Source organism: Leiobunum rupestre, chromosome 7 (assembly GCF_980474605.1).
Source record: "Leiobunum rupestre chromosome 7, qqLeiRupe1.1.hap1, whole genome shotgun sequence".
In the NCBI taxonomy this organism is placed as follows: domain Eukaryota; kingdom Metazoa; phylum Arthropoda; class Arachnida; order Opiliones; family Sclerosomatidae; genus Leiobunum; species Leiobunum rupestre.
The window spans coordinates 25,476,001-25,502,885 of record NC_143390.1 but is presented as its reverse complement, the minus strand read 5'-3'; the positions used below and the strand labels follow the sequence as shown (position 1 = coordinate 25,502,885).

The 26,885-nt window shown below is 37.9% G+C and overlaps 3 protein-coding genes across 5 annotated transcripts in view; 1 reads left to right on the top strand and 2 right to left on the bottom strand.

Annotated features, from left to right (window-relative positions):
- Window positions 1-2,459: 2,459 nt before the first annotated feature.
- On the bottom strand, window positions 2,460-5,283 carry LOC149935376 (eukaryotic translation initiation factor 4E-like). Of its 2 annotated transcripts, none has more exons than XM_090181137.1 (7): window positions 5,138-5,283; window positions 4,300-4,469; window positions 4,176-4,239; window positions 4,005-4,118; window positions 3,769-3,908; window positions 3,341-3,395; window positions 2,460-3,165 (listed from the first exon to the last, which is right to left on the bottom strand). In XM_090181137.1, exons 1-7 carry the CDS (start codon window positions 5,168-5,170, stop codon window positions 3,106-3,108), a joined length of 636 nt encoding a protein of 211 aa, XP_090037263.1. In that variant the 5' UTR covers window positions 5,171-5,283; the 3' UTR covers window positions 2,460-3,105. The 2 variants fall into 2 exon arrangements, with proteins under 2 accessions (XP_090037263.1, XP_090037264.1); XM_090181138.1 differs by lacking the exon at window positions 5,138-5,283 and adding an exon at window positions 4,587-4,724 and having other exon boundaries at window positions 2,461-3,165.
- Coq2 (ubiquinone biosynthesis protein COQ2, mitochondrial) lies at window positions 5,240-7,247 on the top strand. The gene is made up of 7 exons (XM_090181136.1): window positions 5,240-5,888; window positions 5,945-6,111; window positions 6,179-6,300; window positions 6,366-6,451; window positions 6,506-6,639; window positions 6,835-7,023; window positions 7,079-7,247. The coding sequence occupies exons 1-7, from the start codon at window positions 5,576-5,578 to the stop codon at window positions 7,244-7,246; spliced, it is 1,179 nt and encodes a 392-aa protein (XP_090037262.1). The 5' UTR covers window positions 5,240-5,575; the 3' UTR covers window position 7,247.
- Window positions 7,248-12,422: 5,175 nt separating this feature from the next.
- Window positions 12,423-26,885, bottom strand: part of ko (Stork-head domain-containing protein knockout) — a 44,696-nt gene continuing 30,233 nt past the window's right edge. For both annotated transcript variants that reach the window (XM_090154908.1, XM_090154909.1), the window contains exons 3-6: window positions 17,000-17,247; window positions 15,401-15,809; window positions 14,323-14,510; window positions 12,423-14,238 (exon numbers count right to left, since the gene is read on the bottom strand). In XM_090154908.1, the coding sequence (XP_090011034.1) occupies window positions 13,021-14,238; window positions 14,323-14,510; window positions 15,401-15,809; window positions 17,000-17,247 (2,063 nt within the window). In that variant the 3' untranslated portion in view covers window positions 12,423-13,020. The remainder of the gene's footprint in view (window positions 14,239-14,322; window positions 14,511-15,400; window positions 15,810-16,999; window positions 17,248-26,885) is intronic.

Genomic DNA, 26,885 nt, shown 5'->3' with positions numbered 1-26,885 from the left:
GGTACAATACCCTATTTTCAGAGGCGGAACTCTGCAAGTTCCCTCACTATCGGTTAATGACTTGTTGAGGATAGGTAGTGTGGAAAGCTGTTGGCTCGCCTCGCATGAAAGGCTTGCATTGAAACCCGGCCACCTGATTAAAAGGCATTAACAGTCGCTGGTTGACTTGGGTTTTAACCTAGCTGATAATTAATATTATTACTTCCCTGAGGATAGACAATGTTTCAAATCCATTAATTAAAAACACTCCCGCTTTTTTCCTCACAAAGCTTTTGAGTGACACTTGAGGATGGGAGGATGGTGTTATGCCATAGAAGTGGAAACACGCTATTTATGATGCAGCATCCTATATTGAAGCCAGAAAAGTCCCGCCTCTTCCTACAGAGACATCTCAATGCTTCTAAACTTGAGAAGATTTACTAAAAATGGGTTTTTGGCCGACTAGTCTGGTTCTGAGAGACCAATCACATTCTCCCACCTGAACCATCTGGTTTTCGAATAGATCTAAAGGCTATCACTGCCTGACGGCATACGGCGTTACTTGGGTCTTAAACCTTCAACCACTACAAGGTTTTCAAAATTGCAACAAAACCTGGCTAACCAATCGCTTAAACTACGCAGCACACTTAACAAGGGTAACGACTTACCTTTGTCTTGGAGGAACAAGAGATGATTGGAAACTCCAAATCGACGCTTACCTTTGTCTTGGAGGAGCAAGAGATGATTGGAAACTCCAAATCGACGCTATCATCATCGACATTTTTTAGGTGGGGTACCTGAACTCGTAACTCGATTAAGAAAAATGCAATACTCGTCGATTATCGAGTATCGAAAATTTAGATACTCGGGTACTTGAATACCCGAATAAGCCGCCTTACTGAATTCATCGGGTTATTATTTTTCCCATCATGTTCGGGTACTATTCGACGAGTATTTTACTATTTTGTGTTTCCGCCGCCATAATTTCAACGCGACGCTCTCTCATATTATGATATTAGAATAGAGTAATTTCACTTTGTAGCTTTGACTATAGCCGCCATTTTGTGTGGGTTTTTTTCTCTATGCGAAAAAGCATGGATGACGTCGTGTCACGTGAGACTAAAATCACTGAACAGGTTTGTAACTGAAAGATATTAAAAAAGGAAGGGAGTGAAAAAATGATTGAATGGTGAAAACCGTTTAACCCCCCTTTCCATGACCTTGAGAGAAAGTACAGTCGACATTCGACAATCGTTCCGTAGTGCGGCTGCGCGATTCTCAAATTGCTCGTTCGACTAGTGTTAAGCTTTCGGTTTGGCATTGAGGCCGAGGGTCACTTTGACACTTGGGATTTTCTTTTCCTTGAGCTCGGATAGTGGTTTCGGCGCCGTTAGGCTTAGGTTACTCAATTCAGTAGTTTAAATGTTTAATACATTTAATCACTCAACTTACCTATGAATTATTAAGTTTAAGATCGTTAATTAGTATATATAATTTTTTTTATTTTTACTACACTAGTAGTCTAGTACTGATATTTGATAGTAAGCCGAATTTGTTAATTAAGTACTCGGAGCGTGCCGTTTTTCTTTACTTCTCGATTACCCGAAAAAAAAATCGATCGAGTACCCGAACGTTTTTCCTAACTACTCGACTACTCAAATAAGGAATTTTTTGGCTTAATCGAGTACTCGCTTACCCGACTCGATAAAAATTCTACCAGACTCGATACTCGACGAAAAAAATTCCGATACTAGGAAACCCGACTCGATTGCCGAAAACCACAACTTGCCCACCCCGGATCACGATAGTCTCTAATGGAAACTCCACATCGACGCTATCATATCTTCTTTGTAGAGAATTAATATTCTGCGAGCCATTACGTCGGTTTGAGGGGTGTATAACTCAAGCGATAATATTCGTATATTATGGTCATAATCTGGGCTTTAGACAAGCAAATCATCGAACACCGTTTCCCTCCGTAAAGGCTACCTTTCCTTCTTCGGGCTTGTCATCTGCACAGACTTACAACCCAACCTGGCTCTTTTATCAATATTTTTTACTGAGCTTCAAAGACGGTCTCCTGACTCATTGATCACTTTCATTCATGACTTCTGTGACGGGTATAACGGTAAAATAACATTCTTGTGGTGTCCCGGGCAATGAAATGGCAGACAACCCAGCAGGGGTCACAGACTTCAGTGTCCCACCAGGGTTGACATTTTCCCGCATCCGACTCTAGGGTAAATTAAGTAGGCCTGTAGTTACCTCTGCGCGGGAAAGTATTGGTAATAGTTCAATGTTCAACCTTCCATGACGCCTCAAAAACCAGGAGGCGCTATGGAAAGTATCATGACTCAAAGGTGAAATACGCGATCTAGTTTCTTGCCGCCCCGCTCAAAGACTTGTCGCATTGCTAAACGCATTTCCTTTTAAATTATGAAAAATTGTAATGATTATTTTTTTACTTCATTAATATCATTCTAGTTCAATTATAAAAATACAATTTTTTGAGGATTTATGAAACATTTCAGAATGTTATGACAATTTTAGAAAATGAAAAGCTTACATTTTTTTTAGTTATTAGGTGTGGAATTCAATCAGCAAATTTGCTGCAGTCAGTTCCATTTATTTACATTTACCGGTGACCAGTATTTTTATGATCATTACAAAAAATGTTAAATAACAAATTGGGAGGGGGTAAAGATTTAACAATCACCCTGGATAGCTGTTAAGAGTAAATGTTGCGGGTAAAAATTTAACCAAACTTTTTGGTTAACAGCAGTACGCTACCAAAACAAATTATTACGTATACATGTACTATTTTCCTACATTATAGTAAAAAAGGCTACTCAGCAAAAACTCATTTAACACAGCTCCCAACCTTTTCAGGCAAAAAAGAATATATAAATCCCGTCTGGTTGGATTACTTAAAATAATTAAAATTAATGTGAAGTTAACTTTCACAGAATAAATAATGGACAGTCAAATTTCTAGGAATCCAATATTTTTTGAACTTTCATAAAATCTGAAGTTTTTTGTTGTTGCGTGCAAAAGGTTTTAGACCACTTTTTTTTACTTTTTATATAAAAATGCTCAATTTGTTTAATTTCTAAGGAATAAGTACCATTAAACCGAAAGCCTATGTTTTGCTGCTGATCCTGTTTTACTTTGCGTGTCAACATGAGCCTAAAACCAAAAATAAACTTTTGTACTTAAAAATAAAATTGGAATCAGCAAGTTGGAGAGCGATGGAATAATACTATACTGCGGTTATGGGTTAGTTAATTAAAGGGAAGTATAAACATTTGGGGTTTAACAATACAATAGCTATAATACTTTCAAAAGAATTAAATTACAATACCTCATATCCAATAGTCGTTCTAGGGTGCATATTAAGCCTCTCTTTCAGCTTTTTCCTAGAGACAACAAAGACTTGATTGTAAGTAGGGTTTGAAAAAAAAAACAGCTTTTTTTTTAAGTTATAAATCCAGTATGGTTAAAACTGTATGTAACCGGTGGATTAAAACCGGTTAAAACCACTAATAAAAAATGCTCAAATTGCTTATATCTAGCCCTCATTACTTCGTAAGACGACGTAGCAGACGACAAAAAGTTAAGGTTAAGTTTTAGTTTCATTTTGGATTATTTGAAATAAACAGTATATAAATTTTTCAATATTTCTAATTCCTTTCTCAATATTTTTTCAATAAAAAAGTTGATTTTTTTTGTTAGTTAAAACTGGTTTAAACCATAACCAAAAGTTAGACGAAAGAAGGGATATGGTCTTACCCTATTTTAATATTTCCTTCAGTATTTTTGGAGTCAGCTGTCCATATTCCAAGCTTGTCACCTTTGGGTCTGATTTGAACTACAGCCCCGCAGAGATTATCACTAAACTCATCAAAGGCCTCTCCAATCAGGCACAGAAGCTAAATGTATAAATAAAAATCAGCATTAAAAAAAGGGCATTACTCATAAATATATTAAAAAAAAATCATTAATTTTTCAGTAATGATTAACTCAACTGTTTCAAGCCAGTAGTTGTCCAAATCAGTAGCTCTCTGGGTACGATTGAGATTTATAAGCCAACGTCCTCCATTTTTATTCTGACCATCTTCCCACATAGGTTTTATACCATACTAACGTAATTTTCGTTAAAATCTTTTAACAGTTAATCATTTATATTACATCTCTACCTTGAAGAGAGAATAATCACAACCAACGGGTAACTTGCTAGCAACCTCAATGTGGTTAAATAACCTATAAACAAATTAAAATTAATAAGTGTTTTTTTTTCAGAATCTTTCAATGAAAACTAACGCCCAAAAGTCTTCAACTGTGTCAAAAGCCGTAATTTCTAACAGATTATCCTCCCAAGCTTTTGTTTTGTCATTTTTGTAAAACCATAGACTCCATTTGTTCTGAAGAGGATGTTTAATCAACATATCTGTTGACTCTATTTTGGTTTCAACTTTATTTTCTTCTTCACTCTAAAATTGTATTGGTACATTAAAATAATATATATAGTGCTTTGATTTATCTATCAAAATAATTAATGTAGTTTGGTTTTCAGGCGGATTATTTGCATTCTATTTCTAATCCTTTACCAGAATGATCTGAGAAGATTCTTGTGGTGGTAAAGGAATTTATCATATATACAATGTGTTTCAAATAATATATTGTAGGTTAAACCTAAACTAAAACTTTAGTAGGAAAGCCACGTGTGCAAGTAGCTTTTCAAAGACTGTTCCAGCAGTAAGACTTGGCTCAATCAAAAAAAATTAGCTTGCTTTGGTAGGTAGTTTGTGATTTAGTCTAATAAGATCGACGGTGCTTAGATTTTCAATTAATTATTTCTTCGCTTTTAATCGCGATACTCCAAACTTTAATTTTAAATGTAGTTCTTAAAAAATAATTTAATTCTAAAAAAACATTTAAAGGAGGGATTCGATTCTGCCAAAAAATAAGGCATTATAGGCATACCTTTTAGAGCTAAGCCTACTACTAGCACTCAATACGCTAACGTGTAAACCGAAAAATACCTTCTATTGCATAAATGTGTAGAAAATAAACTATAACTATAAGGACGATAACTTAACCTACTATAATTATAATCAAAAACATCATATTATTTAAGAATGTGGAAAAAATTTCGTACCTTGACTTCCGTATTGGATAGCTCTGCCGCCATTTTTAAGTCGAAAAGATTTTAGCTTATGCCGCAAGCCGGCAGATGGAAGAATTTTCAATGAGTGACCTTTACGATAGTCTGCTAGCATTTCTGAATATGTTTTTGTCAATGGCTGCGTTCAGTAACCTGTAGCAAATGCAACCTTTTAAAATCTATCAAGCAGTTTCTTTACTGAACAGAAAATATCACGTGTTTAGACATTTTAAGGTGCCAGCACCATAAATGGTGTTCTTTCAAGAAAAAAATTAAAGGAATTAATTTATATTAATTAAATTAAATATATTTTATTTATTGGAAAAGAAAACTGCTAAGTAAGCCAATATGAGTTTTGTACGCGCAGCAATACAAAAAAGGAAGACAACTAAAGATAAAGTAATCTAAAGTTTCCCTTAAAACAATTCTGAGATGTCTAAATACAAAATAACTAGTAATTTATTACATGAAACTGTTAGTCATTTGAAATGGAACTCTTTCAAATATCGAAATATAAATAAACTATTACCTTATAAGTATCCAAGACCATTTACATTTGGAGTTTGGAAATATAATAATGAACTGCATAGCTATACAAATAATGTTACTATAAACCAAATTAATTGTCATTCCACTAGTCACATTTCAATTAGCAAAAGTGTTTCAATAATAGAGAAAGCTATAGAAAAATGTCCATCCTCAGCTCAACCATACTTATATTTAGCGAGAATAGACAAACCTACAGGTGAGTTTCTAATAACCATGTTAAAATTGGATAGTAATATTACCTATGTTACACAGGTACTATACTTCTCCTATGGCCATGCTTCTGGAGTATTGCTCTAGCTGCCGAACCAAATTCTTTACCAAGTTTCTACTACTTAACGTTGTTTGGATTGGGTGCTTTTTTAATGCGTGGAGCTGGCTGCACTGTTAATGACATGTGGGATAAGGATTTGGATTCAAAGGTTTTATATATATATATTAATTGGTTTAGCTTAGGGCGAATGATTTAAGAATTCATGAACCCTGTAGGTAACAAGAACTATGAATAGACCCATAGCAAGTGGACTTTTAACCCGAGCGGATGCATTGGCATTTTTAGCATTGCAATTAAGTTTCTCCTCCATAATATTGCTTCAGCTGAATTGGTACAGGTAATGACTACAAAGAATTACATCTTTACATACATTTACTCTATAATATTTTTGCATTTTGTTAGTATACTATTAGGAGCTAGCTCTATGATTTTGGTAGTGGGATACCCTCTTGCTAAACGATTTACTAACTGGCCTCAACTAGTCTTAGGTAAGAAACTTAAAACCTTCCCCGTTTACTTCATCTAATAATTTATATATTTAGGTCTTACCTTCAATTGGGGTGCTTTATTGGGTTTTTCTGCCATCCGGGGAGCTTGTGATTGGCCTTTGGTTCTTCCCCTTTACTTAGCCAGTGTGTCTTGGACTATGGTTTATGATACAATTTACGCTTTACAGGTAATAGTGTACAGTTTCACCGAGGGGTTAACTACTGCCTAAAATTCTGTACTGCGATTACAGGCATATCAAACTGATTACAGCCAGTGTTAATGGTAAATCTGTAATCGGTTATGTAATCACTTTAATACAGTGACTGATTATGAGGAGTGATCAACCTCTCTATAATCGGCACGTTTATTGATTTTGTTAAAGGACAAAAAAGATGACCGAAAAGCTGGTATTAAATCGACAGCCCTGTTATTTGGAAATGATACTAAAAAATGGTTGGGCTTTTTTTCAACTTCCATGGTGGCCAATCTGCTTTTATTGGGATATTTAGATCATCAAACTTGGCCATACTTCTTTTCTATAGCGCTCGTAGGAAGCCATTTAGCTAGACAAGTAAATTAACATTTTTAGCCACTTTTTCACTAAGTTAAATAACATTTTCTCTCAGATAGCAACTTTAAAGATGGATTTACAAGATGACTGTCAAGAGAAATTCAAATCTAATCGAAGCCTTGGATTGGTGTTGTTTATTGGCATTTTATCTGGCACAATTTTTAAAGACAAAATCAGTGAGAAAACATTTTGTGAAGAAAGTAAAATAAATATTTCTAGTTAAGTTTGTGAAATAAAAAGTCTTACTTACGTTACATAATTTATTTAAATTTACACTGTAGAATCATTTAAAGGCTGGGGTTAGGCAGAATCTTCTTTATTCTATTTTGAATTTCCTGTAATTTCTAAATAGTGCTTTAAACTATTAAGATTCTTTATATTATACCATAAGAAACCCAATGTCATTAGTTAAGACCACGGCCAACTTTGATCTCTCGCGCTACAGCGGCCAACCCATTCGTCGAAATTCCGTGAGCAAGGGTTTTCCCCCTATAAACTGTACTATAACCTGTAGTAGTTCAGCGCCACGCTCGTTTTTATATTGGCTTCAACGCACAAACTATTCGAAAGATAATATTCCGCTAGGGGCGCTCAAACCATACACTTATCTTTTGCTCATAGGTTAACATAGAAACCTCAACGAATGGGTTGGCCGCTGTAGCGCGAACAGCGCGTGATCGAAGTTGCCGTGGTTAGACGCAGAAGGATTTTGATTATTGAGAATCGGTCATGGAGGTATTGCCTTTTCAGATGAGGAACTTCTTCAACCATACTCTTAGTTGACAAAAGACTTACAAGTTACTGTGATGGATATAAATCTAAAATTTTAAAATCACTATCTTCTAGGCATGTGCGAGCACTCGATTTTGGTCTAGTACTCGAAAAGAAACTCGAAACAATTTCGAGTTTGAAATTGAAGCCAAAGGTTATATTTCGAGTACTCGAGAAGTTTATTTTAAACAAGTCACAACCGGCGAGTTTTCAAAATGAACTCGAAAATCTCGAGTTTTATAATTAAGTTCAAAACTCATTTTGTTTACTTTGAGTAAAGAAGTCTCAATAAAAGAATTTTGATTATTTAGAGAATCGAGTACTTGAACGTAAACATAAATTTTCGAGCACTGGAAACCTAAGCCTAAATCGTCGAGTACTCGAAAGTCGAAACCCCCTTTTAAGCTAAGCCTAATTACTTGAAGACTCGAAAAAAAATTAAACTCGATTTTAAATTGACGGCTTTTAAAATTCATTTTGCGCGTGAAAATACCTGTACATGTTATGGCCAAAAAAGCACTCAAAGAAGGCTGTGTGCCCAAGACATGTACCTGTAGTGTCGCGCGCTAAAACGTCATTTCAAAATCCGTCAATTCGATATTAAAATTTTTTGAAACTCGAACTCGACTCGAAATCCAAAAATCCGGACTCCAAGATTTAAGGTCTTCTAAATTTGATATATAACGTTTTTTTAAAAGATTTTCTGGATTACACATATTATTTTACAATATATGATAATAATAATATTATAAAATATAATATGATAAAATATAATATAATAATAATAATATTATAAAATATAATATGATAAAATATAATATAATAATAATAATATTATAAAATATAATATGATAAAATATAATATAATAATAATAATATTATAAAATATAATATGATAAAATATAATAATAATAATATTATAAAATATAATATGATAAAATATAATATAATAATAATAATAATATAAATTTATACCATTAGTTGCCAAATTTGTCGGTGGTATGCGCAATATTCTAAAAAAGCGGTATTTCGAACTCCGTACACTAGATTCGAATCCCCGGAGCTTTACCGTATGACTCACTTCCAGCATGTGACCTCCGAAAAATAGGCCTCCATCGGTGCTGTAGGGCTACGTTTTTCGGAGCTCCGGTTCGAATCTAGGGTACGTGGTCTACAGGGTGTTTCAAAACGTTATACAAAAATTTTAAGGAGTTGTAGGGGGTGATTTGAGAAGTATGCCTGTTTTCCCCCATTTTAGTTTAAAGAGCGCCAGAGAGCTTCCAAGTGTGGCCTACTAGCCCCTGGAAGTAGGCTGCAACAAGTTCAAAACCAGGTAATATTAATAATATTGAACCCTCTAGTGTCGCGCCACGTTAGGTACTTCAATTTGAATTTCGCGCCACTAATTCCGTTTCGTTGACGCTAGGGGTGCGTTCAACAACTCAAAAAAGGCTCAGCGCTGGAATCGGACGAAAAAGAATTTGTTGTACGGGGTTTTCCAATTTCCGGTTTTGAACTTTTGACGGATTGCAATCGGATCTATAGACTATCGGCTCGAAAACGTGCGCAAAGCACATGGTGAAATTTTTGGTGATGGTCTGTGGAGTATGTAAATGTTATATTGAAGGATGGTCTTTTTCAATCTCGTCATCATAACAAATTTCATGATTTTTCATCCCCTCCTACGCATTGTAACCCGACCAACTGTTTAAGGCATTAAAAGTCGATCGGGGGTGCTTTGGGTATTAGCCTAGCTGATTATTATTATTATTATTTATAAGCAAAATAACAATTTTTCTCTTTTGATTTTCAACTTCCGCCATCTTATCTATACACTTTTTTTGGCGCCTTTATTTTACCCCTCTTTCTGGCTTCCCGCTCGTCGGCCATTGCCTCTGCCAAGGACAGTAGATACAGGGACGAGAAAGCAGGGGAAAACAATTCGATTTTAAACGTCTTCATATTCACGGGGAGTTAGATGTAAACAAACCGCGGCCATTGTTAAGACGTGGTTCACCATGGACAGTATTATTGTAGTTGGTTTTTACCATTTTGATTTTAAATTAAAAATAAAACTACGAGCGTAAATAAAAAATGCTCATTTGTTTTGAACACTTAAGCCTCGTCAAGAACCGCTAAAATTAGGTGACCGCCATTTTTTTTGTTTACAGCTATAACTCTCCTTGCTTTTAGGTCGTTTTTGGTAATATATTCCAACAGAGGCCGTCAATACACTTTCTCGTCCCTGTATCTACTGTCCTTGCCTCTGCCCCCAGCGGGGAGTCTAGCAATCTAGCATCCACTCTTTGGGTTCCCGTAATGGAGGATGCGGCTGAAAGGGGAAAATCAAACATGGACGCGCCCAGGAAAATACCGCGAAAAAGATTGTATTCGCTGAAATCACAATCGGGGAAATAAAACCGTACAACGAAGCTAGGAATATAATACTGCGTATTTCCATCCTCCTAGAACCAAGGATCCTAAATAATTTAGATGTATCCGGCGTGTATTATTTTATTTTAGTTTATATCTTGACCATGGTTAAGGAATTTAATTTGTATAATTATTCGAGTTACCTGGTTTTGGAAATAAAGTAGCGAAACTCGAACACCTTAATTAAAATTAAATTTTAGACAAACCGAATTTCTCGAATTACCCTTTTTTTGGAAATAAAGTAGCGAAATGCGAACACATTAATTTAAATGAAGTTAGATGGCACGAAATTCAAATATCACAATATGCGTATGCGAGTTGTGGGGTCCCGCGAATTGGCCCGAAATCTCACCTAAAATTAAAATTTCTTAATGCAACCGAAAACGTTGTTAAGAAATGATCAATACTAACTAAAAATATAATATTCAAGCAAGTCGTTCTTAATTTTTAAAAAATACGCACATTTAAATTCGAAAATCGCCCAAAATCACTAAAATGGGCAAATGCCCCACTTCTGGGGCCCCGATCTCACAAATGTTAACAATACCGGCGAGGGCATGATATTTAAAATCGATTGACGTATCATGTGTCTTTGTACCTCTAACGTACCGCGAGCAATCATGGGGACACAATACGTGAAACCAAAAGTGTGACAATCCCTGTACTTGCGTATGCTAAAGGTTTGATGAATGCTCGACTCGAGATCGACCACATAAAGGACTATTTATTGTCGCCCTTTCTGGCTCTTTTTTAGTCTCTGGTATTATATCGTAGGTAGATGGCGATAGCGTCTCCACAGAACGACGAAAAATAAAAAAATACAGTAGCTTTGACCAGTGCTACTTAGTTCTGCCGTTCCTCACTACAAGGCGTTATTTCTTCGTTTTAACTTCCTTCCCTCCCAAATTGTATTTCCCTCTTTAAAAATAGGTTCGATTGACACACTTTTGGTAATTATGTCACTTTTGGTGAAACTAATACACACAAATCCCTAGGGATTGTGTGCAAAAAAGGAGACAGAGCCAAATTTCTATCCTAACCCCTATTTTCGATTTATTAGAAATTCATTTTCAGTGTACACGCATTTGCAAATTTTCATTAAACTAATAACTTTTGATAATAAGTACAGCGTCACGTATATTCTGAAAAATAAATCCCCGTGGCTAGATTTCTCAATTTGCATTCATTCTAAAATATATAATTAACTATCGTAAAATTCGCTTACAAAATTATTAAATTATCAAGTTGACAATCTATCATATCAAATCGCGATTATTATTATTATTACTGTGGCTAGTTTAATTTTAAAAGGTTTAAAATTAAATCGGCGTTCGTTAGGATTATTTAATCGCCATAAGACCCGGCTTTACAAATTTTCGGGCTTTATTTATAACTTTATATAAGAGTAATATTTTTAATGCGATTTATAACTAAGCCCCAATTATATTAGCGATACAATCAGACTAGGCCTAAAGAGTTTCGGCTAGCAATCTACGGGGGATAACTTGATAAGGCAATTTCAAATTCCAATAATAGGCCTTTCCATAAAATAAGCTACGCTCGCTGAACTTGTTTTTATGAAGCTCATTCGTCACCAAATACTTATGTTCAGAGCTTTTCGTAATGAAACGTCATCGATACGTCACCCAGGACGCAGCAGCACCATCAAACAAGAAGGCCAATGTTACTTTATAGAAAGACCTATACGAAACGCGAGTATAGAGAAACACAGGTGTTGTTTTTAACTAAAAAAAAAACGATAATCATAGTAATAACAGGTTTTTGACCTATGCTGGATTCGAACCCCCGGTAGTATCGGAGTACTTTTACATTAGGTAGTAGCTGTAAAAGTTTATTATTTTACCGCGTGAGGGACTGTAATTGACTTATTTTACTTCTATAACGACAGAAAATACCTCTTAAGTATACCCACGCATCATAAGTATTATAATAGCAATATAAATGACAATTAGCCAAAATTATCACCAAACTAATTTTCAGAATGATTGCAGCAATCAAGGCACAGAGCTCCCTAGTGTCTACAAACTCCCAAGGCGAAAGATACTACTACTACCAAGGACGATAATATTAAGTTGCAAGTCCAAGACATAGTGTCAGTGTCAAGAAAAGGTTAGGTAAGAAAAATAGAGCTAAAACAATATGAAGCGTCATACCATAAGTGTATAATATTACGCATAAGTGTGACACTTCCTATTCTTCACACGCAAAAGTTTTACTGGGAGCTATTCGCGAGACAGACTGCATTACGGGCTTCGTCGCCGTTTTGCGTCCGCTTACTAACGCGTCACGGGTAGCCTTTGACAGCGCCTCGCTACGGGGAGATTTTCTTCCTGTGATGACGTCACTCCGTTACTAGCTCAGTAAAATATTCCCCAAAGTGACAAACTTAAGGAACGATATTATAGACTTATGGTCATACTTATTGATAATATTTTACTTATGATACACGTGTAATCTTCCGTTCGCTTTGAGACTGTAGTAACTCAACACTGAACAAATCATTTTGATGAATAAACCGCGCGTAACCGGGAAATATTGCAATAACTCGCGCGTGAAAAAAAATATCTGGCACTGTATGTAAAACTATCGATTGGCACAAGTGAAAAACGAGTGTTAAGGTTTCTCGTGAACGGAGGATAATTTAAAGAGACTGGCGAATGGTGGTGAAAGAGCGGCTGCCCTGCCAATATCATTCGAGCAGTCCCCTTACACCTTAGGGAATCGCTGTCCCTAGTTTCACGATCCTCAAGCCAGCGGAAATCCCTCCGTTCCTTAAACCGGCGAGACGGTGATGAAACCGCTGTCGTCGGCGTCGAAGTGGTTGGAGTTATTTTTGGACAGATGGTCCGAGTTATTGCTCTTGAGCGGCGATTTCAAGTTGGCGAAGATGGGAATGCTGTCGGCGCTCTTGATCTTGTTCTTCCCGTTCAAAAGGGATTGCTTCTTGTCGTCCAGTTTGAGGGCGTCTTGAGAGACGCTGGTCCGAATGCTGGTGATGGCGGTGATGGTCACGGGTTTGTTACGGGAGGAGCCGGTCTTGATGGAAATCGTGTGGTTTCTAGAGGTACTTCTCGTGGCGGGAGGACCGGTCAAGCTGTCCGGACTCGAAGGCGGGCCTTTGCCGGGGATGTTGTTACTGGAAGAAGACGTTTTGAGGTTGACCTCCAAGTCGATGGATTCGTTCAACAGGCTAGCGTCGCTTTTGGGTTCCCCCTTCAACAGCGCCTTGTCCACGTCGTCGTCCTCGTCGATCCATTTCTTAATGGGCGTGTCCTGGCTGATTAGTTCGTTTTGCTTCATCGTGTTCGACTCTTTCAGGACCGTGGTTTTGTTATTGATGGTGCTTTTCCTTTCGGGGCTGTTCCAGGAGTTCTGGTTGTTTTTGGGCACCGACACGGGGGAGGCCGTCTTCAGCTTCGTTTCGCCGTCAATGTTCCTCTCGCGTCGAGATGGCGAGTTATTCAGCCCGTTGACGATGGGAGGATCCGAATCGGTGGGCGGTTGAGGCGTCCAAGAGTTGGGCTTCCGGTTTCTTTGGTTCAGGTTCTCTTCGCGGTCCGAGGAGGCTACTTCGTGGAGGTCCCTGTTATTGACGCGGATATCTCTGAGGTTTCCGTTGACCCTGTTGGCGGGTGTTAGATTTTCCTCGTCCGGAACCCGACTTCCGTTGTTGAGTTTGTTGTCTCGCGGAGGTTCCGAGGTGACCTTGGCGGCGACTCTTCTTCTCTCGCTGGGCGTGCGCTGCGGGGAGCCGTATATCTTGTTGGAGCGCCGGGCGTTGGGCGTGCTGCAGCGTCTCGGCGGTTCCGTTTCGGAATTGGGAGGGTGGTAGCTTCGGTGGCGAGGAAGGCTCATGGACTTCGTGCGAAGGGAAACGTCCGAATCGTAGCAGTTGTAGCGCTCCACAGCCCGGTTCGGGTAATGATTGGGCTGGATTTGAAGCGAGTGGCGATCTTGGCTGTTCGAACGACCCGCACTTCGAGAGCGAATCTAAGTTTCAACGGAAGGATAAGTTACATTAGCCAACCACGTCCTTTCTTTATCGTTATATTATTCTAATGCAAAAATACTCACTCGCACTTTCGGCAAATACGCGTCAACCGTGAGAGTTTGGGTTCCCTGGGAATGTAATTGAACGCTGCTGGAATCGGACCACTCGGGCGGCGGGAATTGCGCCGAAAAGGTGGACCTCTTCTTAGAATTGCGTTTACTTTCGCAGCTGTGACTTCTGCGAAATAAACGACTGAAAACGGAGCGTTTTCCTGGAAAATCAAAGAAACGGATCAGAGCGAATTCTACGTCAATTTGTACAACCATAAGTATATAATTATCCTTCATAAGTGTGTAAGATAGTCGAATAACTACGGATAGCTACGTGTAGAATTGACGTCATACCCCAAAAGGTCAGAGCCTCTACGGCTCCTTGCACTGGCTTACTATGACCAGTTGACAACAAGGCAAAGAGCACGTATTAGTCCGAAGAACACCTAAACTGTGTGGTCATTCTTGAAATAATTCTCAGTGAAAATGCAAAACGCGTAATTTAGGTAACTAACACCTTGGATTAATAATAGAAGCTAACGCTTCCTGGATATGACACTCTAGCCTTTGGTAGAGGATTTTGGTTTGGCTCACATAAGCCTTTGAAAGAAGGGGACGAAAAAAGGGGGGTTTGGACGACTTCCTTTAAAATGTTACCTTTCCGGTTTTCGCGACGCATGCGCGAGTCTTTAGCAAATCAGGAGCTAATATTGTAAGCAAGCGATTTGTAGTTTGAAAAGCCGAGGGTTTGAAATCCCTCGCTCTTAGTTTTTTGAAATGAAAGCTAAAATTAAGGTTTTATTGGTTATTCAATCAATTTTTTTTGTTAAATGTAAAAGTGATTCAAGATACGCTTCTATGGAAAACGTAAAACTATTACCTTTTCCTAAGCCTTTCTCAAAACGTGTTTGTTCGCGTGTACACGTGCTCCTTGTTTGTCCGTTGTGCTTCTTAAAATTCCCACTAGGCGCGCTGGGGTCGCCCATTGGCTTTTGTGAGCCGCGTTTTTGAGTAAGTGTCATATCCAGGAAGCGTTAGCTTCTATTATTAATCCAAGCTAACACACTTACGCGAAATACGATTATACAACGTAAATGAATAATAAACAAACTTTTGACAACTTCCTCCTTATCAGAGTCACTGACGGACGTATGGTTGTCAGTCAGTCTCGAAAGCGAGGCCAACCTAAACGAATTCCTTCGATTGAGTTTGTCCTTCTCCTTGTGACTGATGACCTTCATAGAATGTCGCCTCTCCAAGTGGTTCGACTTGAAGCTCTCGAGACTGTTGGCCCTTTGACTGGGGTAGAGGACCTTGTGAATGTGGTCGAACTTCAGGGTGTCCTGGATTTCGCGGGCGTCCGTCTGAATGCACTGGGACAGGCTGTCGTCTCCTTCTTGCAAGGAGGTGAAGCTCTTCCGGTACAACCTGTCAATCGCCTCCTCGTTGGTCATCAACATTTGGCGTTCGCTCCGGGACCCGCCCATTGGAGATTTAGATCGGTACGTCGCGGGGCTCACCTTGACAAAAGCCAAATATTACATTCGTTTTAATATAATGTAGTTAAATATAACGTCATCAAATTTAATATAATTTAATTAAGTTCTAAGAGTCCGACATTCGTAACAATCCAGAGAAAAATTATTTTATAAATATAGAAACCGACTTGCAAATCCTAAAATTTGAACGGAAATTAGTTTTAAAATCTTGAAATATATTACAAAAAAAACAGAAATAACATAAAAATCGTGTTCTGAAATCTCAAAATTAGTTTCTGATTTCTAAAATCACTTGGAGATTCAAAATCCCGTTCGCAAAATTTGCGAGTGTCGGACCCCTCGATTAAGTGACATTCGCCGGGACTGCGTAGGAAATACCGTTTTCCTAAGAGGTAATTTATCTTTGTCAGGAGCGTTAGGGATAATACGAGGGGTCGGACATTTACCAAAATCCCGTACACTTTGTCTAAAATCGCAAAATCTTTCAACTCTCTCTATGGTAAATTAACATTGAAATCCCAAAATCACTTCAAAAAGTAATGATAAAATCACCAAAATCTCTACGAAATCCCGTACAAAATAATGGCAAGTGTCCGACCCCCCGGGATAATAAGTTAGAAGCAATAATTTTCCGTTCCGATTTGAAAAAAATCCCCCAATGATGACTATTGTCGTAAACCGCTTTCCTACTTCCTACGTTTACTCATTTATTCGTGAAATTGTTTTCTATTTTGTCACGCGAAAACCGAAACAAAACATAGGTGAAATCTTTTCACGGTGACGAATTTCAACACGCTCATTTCAAAATGACGTCAAACGCTACCTGGGCCAATAACGGAAATAGTAATCGGTGTAAACATGGCGTAAATAATAGGCAGACAGCGGGAGATAATTCGCAATAATTTGTTTGACGAGTGTGAGTGTCGGGATGGAAACTAGGAGCAACAAACAAGGAGAACGCAGCTAGCCTTTAAACAGGCTAACGCAGTGTTGCGTACAAATTTCATTGGACGAACCTTTACGCTGAACGTTTTACCGGCGGGGGGAAGACAATTTCCGAATTTTCCCCTTCCGACGGCAGCAGGCGCTAAAGCGTCTAACCAATGAAAACTGTACGCGAGAAAATCCGCGACTTTAACGGGTTACGTTCTCCTTGTGTGGGGTGTTGCGTTTGTTGCTCCTAGATGCAAAGGTGTAGGCGATCTCTTTACCAGGAAATATCCTTTGCCGGTGTGGTAGATCTTGCGCTCTTTGATGAGGGCGCCCAGGGTCCGGTAGAGGATTTCGTTGCTGGGGACGGTCATCTTGGGGAAGCTCTTCTTCAGGCACTGAGCGATGACGTCGATGGACGCCTTCCGTTTCTCGGCATTCAGCTCCTGGACGGTTTTGCACAGAGCTTCGGCCAATGGAGCGAACTGCGTTTGAGGGATGATGTTCATCGAGACTGAATCCACGTTACCTAAAATGGAGACGCTATTTTCAGATCATTTACGTCACGCATTTCGCGGACATTTTGTAATTTCGTCACTCGAAAGCCATTGGTCATTTTTTGGGGGATTTCCCTATAAGCACGGTTTATAGAATCTACACGGGTTGGGGCGCTTGAGATATGGGAGGGTCCACTTACTCGCTACTCCCGCGTTTAGAAGTTTGAAATCAGGCTAAGGCGCCGAAAGCGTCATCTGGCGAAAATTAGTTATTTAATTTTACTGAATGCTTCAGTTTTTTATTTTTCATATTATTTAATCCTAAAACACCTTATATAATTTTCAAAATTGTATTTTGGAATGTGTTTTAAGCTTCCTGTTAAAAATATGATATTATTATTAGGCCTAAGCGTAGATAGACACGTGGACTTTTTTTTCTCTTTAATCTTGGTTTTAAATTAAAATTTTAAAATATATAAATTAAATAAAAAAACAGGTGAAGCTTTTGTGGTATTTATATTTCAAATTAATTTTTAACAAATTGTATATAAAGTACATTAGTTTTCTTTATAACATACAGGTGGCGCATAGATAGCTAAGTCTGGAACAGGGTTGGCAGGCAGTAGAAAATAAGGGGACCTAATCGCTTGCATGTACGAAGGTACAATGAGCTCCAACCTGTGTAGATTCTATAAACCATGCTATAAGTTATAACGTTTAAGAAATAATATTTCGACCTATAAATCGGTTACAAACAATACTAACCGGTAAACGCGTATTGTTATTTCTATCGTAAACAATTTTGTAGTACGAAAATTGCTTCGGCGGAATATTTTAATCAAAAAAGAACAAATGGCCAGATTTCGGCGAAATTAGCCCGTGAAAAATACGAAAACGGCGTTTTTGGAGGGTACGGGGCATTGTTTGGGAATAATTTGCGGCTTTTAGAAAGCAATTTGGTTTTTATCCCAGACATTATTTTCATTTCGTGTTTTCCATTGCCCCCATTTAAAACGCGTACGCGTGTAAAAACAATTTCGCAACGCTTCGCCATTCGCGAGTAATTTACTTTTAAATATATGCCCCCCTCCCTCGCACCGGGGGATTTCCGAGGCAAATTCAATCGAAAAAGAACGGCTCTTTAGCAAATTATAGAAGAAAAAAAACGGACGTGGAAATCTTTCGGACAAAACGAATCTATTGTGTTCCAAATAGGACTCAATTTAGTACGTAATTCGCGATAGAACGAAGAGGGAGGGGCCCCTATCCCAAACGGAACTAAGTAGTAGCTAGGATTGACCGGCTCCACAAACGTCTTTGTCTACCTTAGAGATCGAAATAATAAGGGATAGCGTAAGTATATAAGATTTTACTATAAGTAAGACTCTTTCCATTCTTCACATTCGAACGTTTTACTGAGAGCTATTCACCGATTTTATTCTTATGATGACGTCACTCCGTGAATAGCTCTCAGTAAAATATTTCCTAAAGAGACATACTTATGTAACAATATTATAGACTTATGGGGACAGGTATAATTCGCTATACGCAACGCGGATGGTGCTCGAAACGAGAGCCTATCGCCGCCGATATTTTCTCTGACGCCGAACCCCCGCTGAGTCATTTGCTTTTCGGCGCGCCGCCGAAATATTTTGTTCCCGCCGCCGAAATTTTTTGAGTTTTCCTACGTAACTTTATTTGAATTTCTTTCAAAAACATTTAATTTTTTTTTAATTTTCAAAAGGGGGAGAGACATTTTTCCCCCTTCGCGTCGCCGAAAAAAATCAATGCTTGTAAAATCGGCGGGTTTTTTTTTCGCCAAACGCCGCCGTCGTTCGAAATTAAATCGGCGCAATGCTCTACTCGAAACGGACAAACCACTTTTTTCGCTACCTTTCCAATATCGAGCCGTTTAACGACCTATTGGTTCGGCGGAAACAGAGTTTAAAGTAATTAAATTATATCTTTGAAATAACAGGTGAGAGAGACTACGAGCTATGCCTCAGCATGAGCCTGGTACCGCGTTATCTTCTAGTTATCTGATTCGGTATCTTTACTTGTTCGTTTCATTACTGAGAAAGAGATGATAAAATATTGTTTTCTTTCTACGCCTGCGGGCCGATTGAATCAACGTAGAGCCTGGGAAGGCGCATTCGAGCGAAACGCTGGTCTTAAAAAAGTTGCTCCGAGCAACTTTCCGTTGATTACGTATGTTCTCTCAAAAACATTACGCAGCCACTAAAACTAGTTGCGTAAAAATTTCTATATTTTATCTCCGCGACAATAAACAATCTCTTTTCATTTTCTAACTCAAAATAGTGTTTAATTCGCGCTGGTAACGCAACTTCTTGTTTCGGAAAATCTCGTGTCGGAACCCAAGATAGTGGCGTCATCTATTAGCGGCAAAAATTACTATTTCCTTCTTAATTGATGCGGATAGAGAATCCTTTTTAGCGCGAGGGCTGAAAACCCCGACTGGAGAAATGTCAATGGTGGAGAGGCTAGTGCCATCTATCAGGGTTTGGGGGAACTATAACGACGAATTTACGTAATTAAGCTGTAAGATACGATACGCGTTGGTAGTTATAAAAAGATTTTAATTTAAAACCACGGAAAATATTAACGAAAGCAGACCAAATAATAAGGAAACGGATACGCCTATAACAAGAGCGTTTCGTTATTTTTATTTTAAGGCGAATCAACATTTCGCAGCGACCAGGAAGAAAGTTCGGAAAGTAATTAGAACTGGTAATTGTGGAAATTTCATTTTCCAAAATGTTATTCTGGAAAGTGAATAGACTTGGTCAGAAACTAGCCCAGACTCGGTAATAGCTTTCTCACGCTTACTCCAGTTCTGGGAATACGCGGGGAGAGTCAGTCCAAAGCGGTCATCGACGGGGAAAACGCGGCCCCGTGGGTGGGGTCCGGCCATCCAGGGTGGCGAAATACGCGGAAACATCGAGTCAATTCGCGGGAGCCGATCTCTCCGAATGAGCTTCCTTTAACGGGGTCCGGGCGGGCCGCGGACGATGATGACTGGAAAAAGGGAACTTCTCCGTCCTAAAGGCGAATTTTATCGACGCGAAATTTCGATTGAAATTCGATAAGTGCCGCGGCACTTTTTCTTCCTCCTTTACAACCATTTAATTTTTATACATTATCCTTTACCGCAAATTTTCGGGGAAGGTTCTCTCTTCAACTTCGCGGGCAAACCCCGAGGCGAGATGCCAGCTATTAAAATCGAATTCCCAGACTTACGATATCACACTTTTATTTCGTTTTTTTTTATATTCTTCTTTATTATAAGAAAAGATTTTTTTCGGTGACGTCCCAAATCCATCTTTTATAAAACGTACGGGAGAAGGCGCGTAATAGATTGAAGAAGAATCAAAAAGAAATAAGGGTTTTTCGTTATTAAAATGATGAGCCGTTTCTAAACAGATCTAGGTCGTCATCTGGGTAAAAAAGCTTTATATATAAAGCTACGATGGAAAACACGTTGGCCTCGTTATCAGTTGGCCAATCCCTCTTGTTCGGCGCATTTTGGAGGGGCTTGCCGCATCTGCGACGTTGTCATTTTACATTATACCTACGTTATTATTATTATTATTTATTGACTATCTCCGCCTTACATCGCGTTATTTGTCAAGAAAGGTTTTTATCCCTATAGCGTTCTATATTCTAATGATATATCGTTTTTATCGAGTATCTGTTCGAGGACAATACTATCGTCGCTTCGCGCGGTGATAACGGTTTATTTTTTCTCGCGCATTTAGACAGTTGACGATAAATTTTGCAAACTTTTAACGGATGGCCGGTTGCAATTGATTATTTAGGTGTTTTTTCTTCTAACGTTGGAAGTTATTTTTAAGTACGCGAGAACGTTTATATGATAAATGAAGCGTATAATGAGATTACGGCATTCTTTCGTTATCGGATAGTTAAGGACGTCGAGAGAATGGAGAAAACGAGTTTTTGTATTTTCTCGAGTACTTGACTAACCTCCCGGCCGCGCGCGCGCCTTATTGCACCCACGATTGGCCTCTTGTAACATTCGGAAACATCTGCTCGTCATAGGTGAGGGGCTGATTTAGATTAGCAAAGGTGGTGTGCTTTATGATTATCCGAGGCTCGTTCGCGCTGCTAATAGAGCCTATTTAGTTCCAGATGGGACTAAAACAGGGTTGCGAATATATTATCAGATTCAAATTCCCTGACTATTTCCTGGTCATTTTAAGTTTTTTTTGCCTGATTTTTTAAGGCCAAAATTAGATAGTTTTTAACTTTATATTTATCAAAAGTTAATAAATTTAATCAACTTATATTTCAGTACTAAAGTTATTTCCACATTCAAAAACCTTTCAAGAATCTAAATAATAATATCAGAATTTGCCATAGATCTAGAGTCAAATTATCTGAAAAAAGTGTCAAGATTAAACTGAATTCCCTGACTTTTTACAAATTCTTAAAATCCCCTGACTTTTCACTGACGGGTGGCAGCCCTGTAAAAGACTGGAACGCGTGTAATCGGAAAACAAAAAATAAAATTATTTAACGTTTCTGTTTACGTAAATATTTGGAAATTCTAACGCAGCGCCATCTCCAAGTCAAACTTCAAACGAGAAATTATTACTACTTTAAAATAAAAATTGTGTTTACAAAACAATTGACTGCGGTGTCACTACAATCATGGTGACTGCCTCCTGTCTGGCGGGGTCGGACGTTTGTTAAAATATCGTTGAAAAATCCAAAATCGCATTGTAACCCATCCACCTGTTTAAAGGCATTATAAGTCGCTAGATGACTTGGGCAACAAACACAGCACTCCACACAAGGAGAACGCAACCCGTCAAAAGTCGTGCAGTTTCTCGCGTACAGTTTTCATTGGTTAGATGCTTTAGCGCCTGCTGCCGTCAGAAGGGGAAAATTCGGAAATTTTCTTCCCCCTTTCCGTAAAACGTTCAGCGTAAAAGTTCGTCCAATGAAATTTGTACACAACACTTTGTTAGAGTTTTTAAAGGCAAGCTGCGTTCTCCTTGCGTTTGTTGCTCCTAGGGCCTAAGGTTGTGCCTTGGGTATTAGCCTAGCTGATTATTATTATTATTATTATTATTTTAGAATCTCCGTCCCATAAGAAAATTCTTAAGAAAAAATCCCGAATCTTTTTCAGGGTTCGTACAAAATTTCCGGAATTAAATTCCCTGACATTTCCAGGTTTTCCTTGACCAAATTGCCAAATTTCCCTGACCATTTTTGTAGAATAAAATTATGTTTTGAAAAATGTTAATTACGTATTTTTAATACATCTTTCAAAACTTTATTTGCCAGATTTTTTTGGGGTCATTTTAAATTCCTTGATTTTTCCCTGACCTTTTGGAAACATTTTCAAATTCCCTGATCTTTTGGAAACATTTTCAAATTCCCTGATTTTTCCCTGACCTTTTGGAAACATTTTCAAATTAACTGACTTTTCCCTGACCTTTTGGAAACATTTTCAAATTCCCTGATTTTCCCCTGACCTTTTGGAAACATTTTCAAATTAACTGACTTTTCCCTGACCTTTTGGAAACATTTTCAAATTAACTGACTTTTCCCTGACCTTTTGGAAACATTTTCAAATTAACTGACTTTTCCCTGACCTTTTGGAAACATTTTCAAATTAACTGACTTTTCCCTGACCTTTTGGAAACATTTTCAAATTCCCTGACTTATCCAGGTTTTCCAGGTATTCCAGGTCGTGTACGAACCCTGTTTTTATTTAGGTACACGTGTCAGTGGCGGCGCTAGGGGGTAGGCCAAGTAGGCCACTGCCTACCTTCAAATTTCAAGGGGGCCCCAAAATCATCCTATAAATTGATCTAGAAAGGGCCTCAAAATGCTCCAAAGATATAAAATTCGCTAAAAGAGGCAATAGGCGAATGTCATTAATTCCTGATATAAAATGTATAACGAAAAAGTGATATTTGAGTCTTTCATTGTAAAATTTATTCCAGGAACCAAGTATATTAAAAGGTTTTAATCGTAATTTTTGATTCAAGCATTTCGTTGAAAAAGGGGGGGGGCATTTATTTGGTTTGCCTACCCTGGTGAAAATTCCTGGCGCCGCCACTGACACGTGTTCCAAGTTTTACTTCGTTCTTTTGAAATCGACAGTTTCGTATTCGAACGCGTTCCTCAATTACGTAGGTTTCTCCGAGAGGAATTTATGCAAATCTCGCAGTACGTTCCGCCGAGATCAGCGAATGGAAACGAAGGGGAGACCGGAGTCGGGTTCCGAGCGAGACACGATCCGAGAGCGGTGTCGTGCTCCTCTTGACCCCGTCCGCTCTCCCCTCACCCCGAGGATCCACTCGACACGCTGATTATCGAATTTCACTCTCACCCCATTCCTTACCCCCCCCTCAACGGCAACATCTGAAACAGAGCCGCCAGCCCACCCCCCTCCCCAAATTTATAATATTTCGAGAGAGGGGAAAGTCAGCTCGGATTAAATCTAATATTTCATACGGGTTTTCTGATATGAATCCCATATTATATTATTCGGAAAATCTCGTAACGTGCTGGCGGCTTACGAAACTACTTTGTTTGTATGTCTTTAAGGGCTGCCACCGAAAATTTCTAGGGTAACGTTTCACGATAAAACTATGATAAAATAGGAACCAAATAACGGAATCAATGTCACAAATTCTGACTAAGGTTTTGATAAACTGAATATCAAATTCTAAAAACTTGTGTAGTTGTAACTACTGTATTTGCTTTGACCATTTTGTAAGTAAAGTACCCTTAAAAAGAAGTTACACCACAGATTCAACCATTTTTTAAATAAAGTACCCTTAAAAAGAAGTTAGCTTCGACCATTTTTAAAATAAAGTGTCCTTAAAAAGAAGTTACAGCACAGATTCGACCATTTTTAAAATAAAGTACCCTTAAAAAGAAGTTAGCTTCGACCATTTTTAAAATAAAGTACCCTTAATAAGAAGTTAGCTTCGACCATTTTTAAAATAAAGTACCCTTAAAAAGAAGTTAGCTTCGACCATTTTTAAAATAAAGTACCCTTAAAAAGAAGTTAGCTTCGACCATTTTTAAAATAAAGTACCCTTAAAAAGAAGTTAGCTTCGACCATTTTTAAAATAAAGTACCCTTAAAAAGAAGTTAGCTTCGACCATTTTTAAAATAAAGTACCCTTAAAAAGAAGTTAGCTTCGACCATTTTTAAAATAAAGTACCCTTAAAAAGAAGTTACACCACAACTTTGAGCATTTTGTAAAGTACCCTTATATAGAAGTTACACCACAGCTTTGATCATTTTGTAAATAAAGTACACTTAAAAACAAGTATAAAAATATTGGAAGCTGATGGTGCGTTTTCTCGCATTTATTAAAATTAAGTTAAAATTTAAGAACCAAATCAAGATTTTCGGGTGGTTTAGTGTACCTTGGAAGAAAAATAGGGACTTTTAGGTATTCTTAGGACCTGGTGGGGTCGCTATTCGTTCGCGGAAATAAAGTTAAATATATCAGCATCATGAGGTCACAATCAGTTTCGAAGAAGTCATATCGGACGAGGAAATTTCTCGCTAAAACAATGACTTACTAGATCGATATCGAAACATAAAGAGTGACGTCATAGTTCGCGTAATTAAAAAATAATTCCACATCTTCCTTCGTACACAATACGGCCGAGCAAAATCATGATTGCAGCGTCGGTACCCATCGTTGAATATCTCTCATAAGAAAAAACTATAAAAATAAATAATCTACGTTTCATATCTGAAATGATCGCGTATAGGGCTTATAAATATTCTTTACGCGCTCCGAGGGGAATCTGTACAGTGTTGCCAGTTCCGCGCCGTTCCCGCCCAATTGGCCTTCTTAGGAAAGTACGACGTGGGAGGAAAAGAGTTATATGGCGAAAAATAGTTTTTTCAGGTTCAAATTCCCTGACTTTTCCAGGTTTTACCTGACCATCTCCGGAGATTTTCCCTAACGTATTTTGTGCCAAAACTTTTGCGTTTTTTACCCTGTATTTTAGTAACGGTTTCCTATTTGCAACTGAGATTAAATTAACTTACATTTCCATGACTTTTAGACTAATTTTTGAAATTCCCTGACTTTTAGACGAATTTTTGAAATTCCTTGACTTTTAGACTAATTTTTGAAATTCCCTGACTTTTAGACGAATTTTTGAAATTCCTTGACTTTTAGACTAATTTTTGAAATTCCCTGACTTTTAGACCCATTTTTGAAATTCCTTGACTTTTAGACGAATTTTTGAAATTCCCTGACTTTTAGACCCATATTCAAGTTCCCTGACATTTCCAGGGATTCCAGACACCGTGGCAGCCTTGTAATGTCGTCATCTTATTATCTTTTGTCAAGGTGATTCCGGAATAGGATTGGTCGTGCTAAATTCGGGCCGAAGTTTTCAAACGCCCTTTAAAGTATTTGAAATCATTTTGAAAGCGATTTCGCGCGAGCTACAATATACTAATATGTCAAGAGCGTACGTCAAAAAAATTCAATACACGTAATTGTCAGTATTATATTTCACAATCACCTGTTATCATAAATATTTTTAATATACGAAAAATTTAATTACGTTGGAAAATATTATTTAATAATCATAAAATTATTTAGACGTCTTCTTGAAAAGATTTTCATAAATTGCTCTTTAATAGGGTTGCCACTATTCCCTGTTTTCTCTGACCATTTTAAGAGATTTTCCCTGACTTTTTAAGGGCAAATATTTATTTTATATTTTACTTTTATCAGAAATTAATAAGTTTTAATGAACTTATATTTCAGTAAAAAGGTTATTGGAATGCTGAAAAAATTAGCCAAACTTTCAAGGAAATAAATGATAATCATAGAATTTGTCATAGATCTGGTCTAAAAAATAACCTTAAAAAAGTGCCAAGATAAAATTTAATTCCCTGACTTTTTACAAAATCTAAAAATTCCCTGACATTTTCCTGACTTTTTACAAAATCTAAAAATTCCCTGACATTTTCCTGACTTTTTACAAAGTCTAAAAATTCCCTGACTTTTTAGGTCCATTCTTAAATTCCCTGTTTCCTCTGACGTGTGGCAACCCTGTTTAATATTAGGCTAATAAAATGGGCACCTTTCTTTAAAGATAATTCGTGTAATTTTTAAAAATACAATTTTAAACGGATGGCGACTTTTTGAACTAGTTTTATTTAGTATTATGGGCACGGCGCTTATAGCTGGCAAACTCCGCAGTCTATAGCGTAATAAAATAGTAGGGAAAGGCGTCAGATACGGAACAATAGGTTGGCCTTTCTTTCGTATACAAATAGATGGTGATGGAATCAGCATCCGAGAAGCCATTGAAGAATATTTGCATGAGCGAGGCTCGGAGAGATGCTATCGGCGAAGTCTATATGGGAAAATGGCTAAATTGGCCAAGCATGAGATATGGCTCGCACTCGGCAACTTGGGAGGAAAAAGAAGCGAGCGACGAAAGCGAAAACACTTCCCCTCGTTTCATTTTCTACGCCACTCAATCTCACGAAGACACGAACTACGAATTATAATCAGCGGGCTGAAAAACAACGGAGAAGCAACTGAGGGTAGCGTGGGAATCCGTTACGGAAACTACGAAACTGGCAATTCAATTACACCGCCGTGCAAAGCGCAAAAGCATTAATG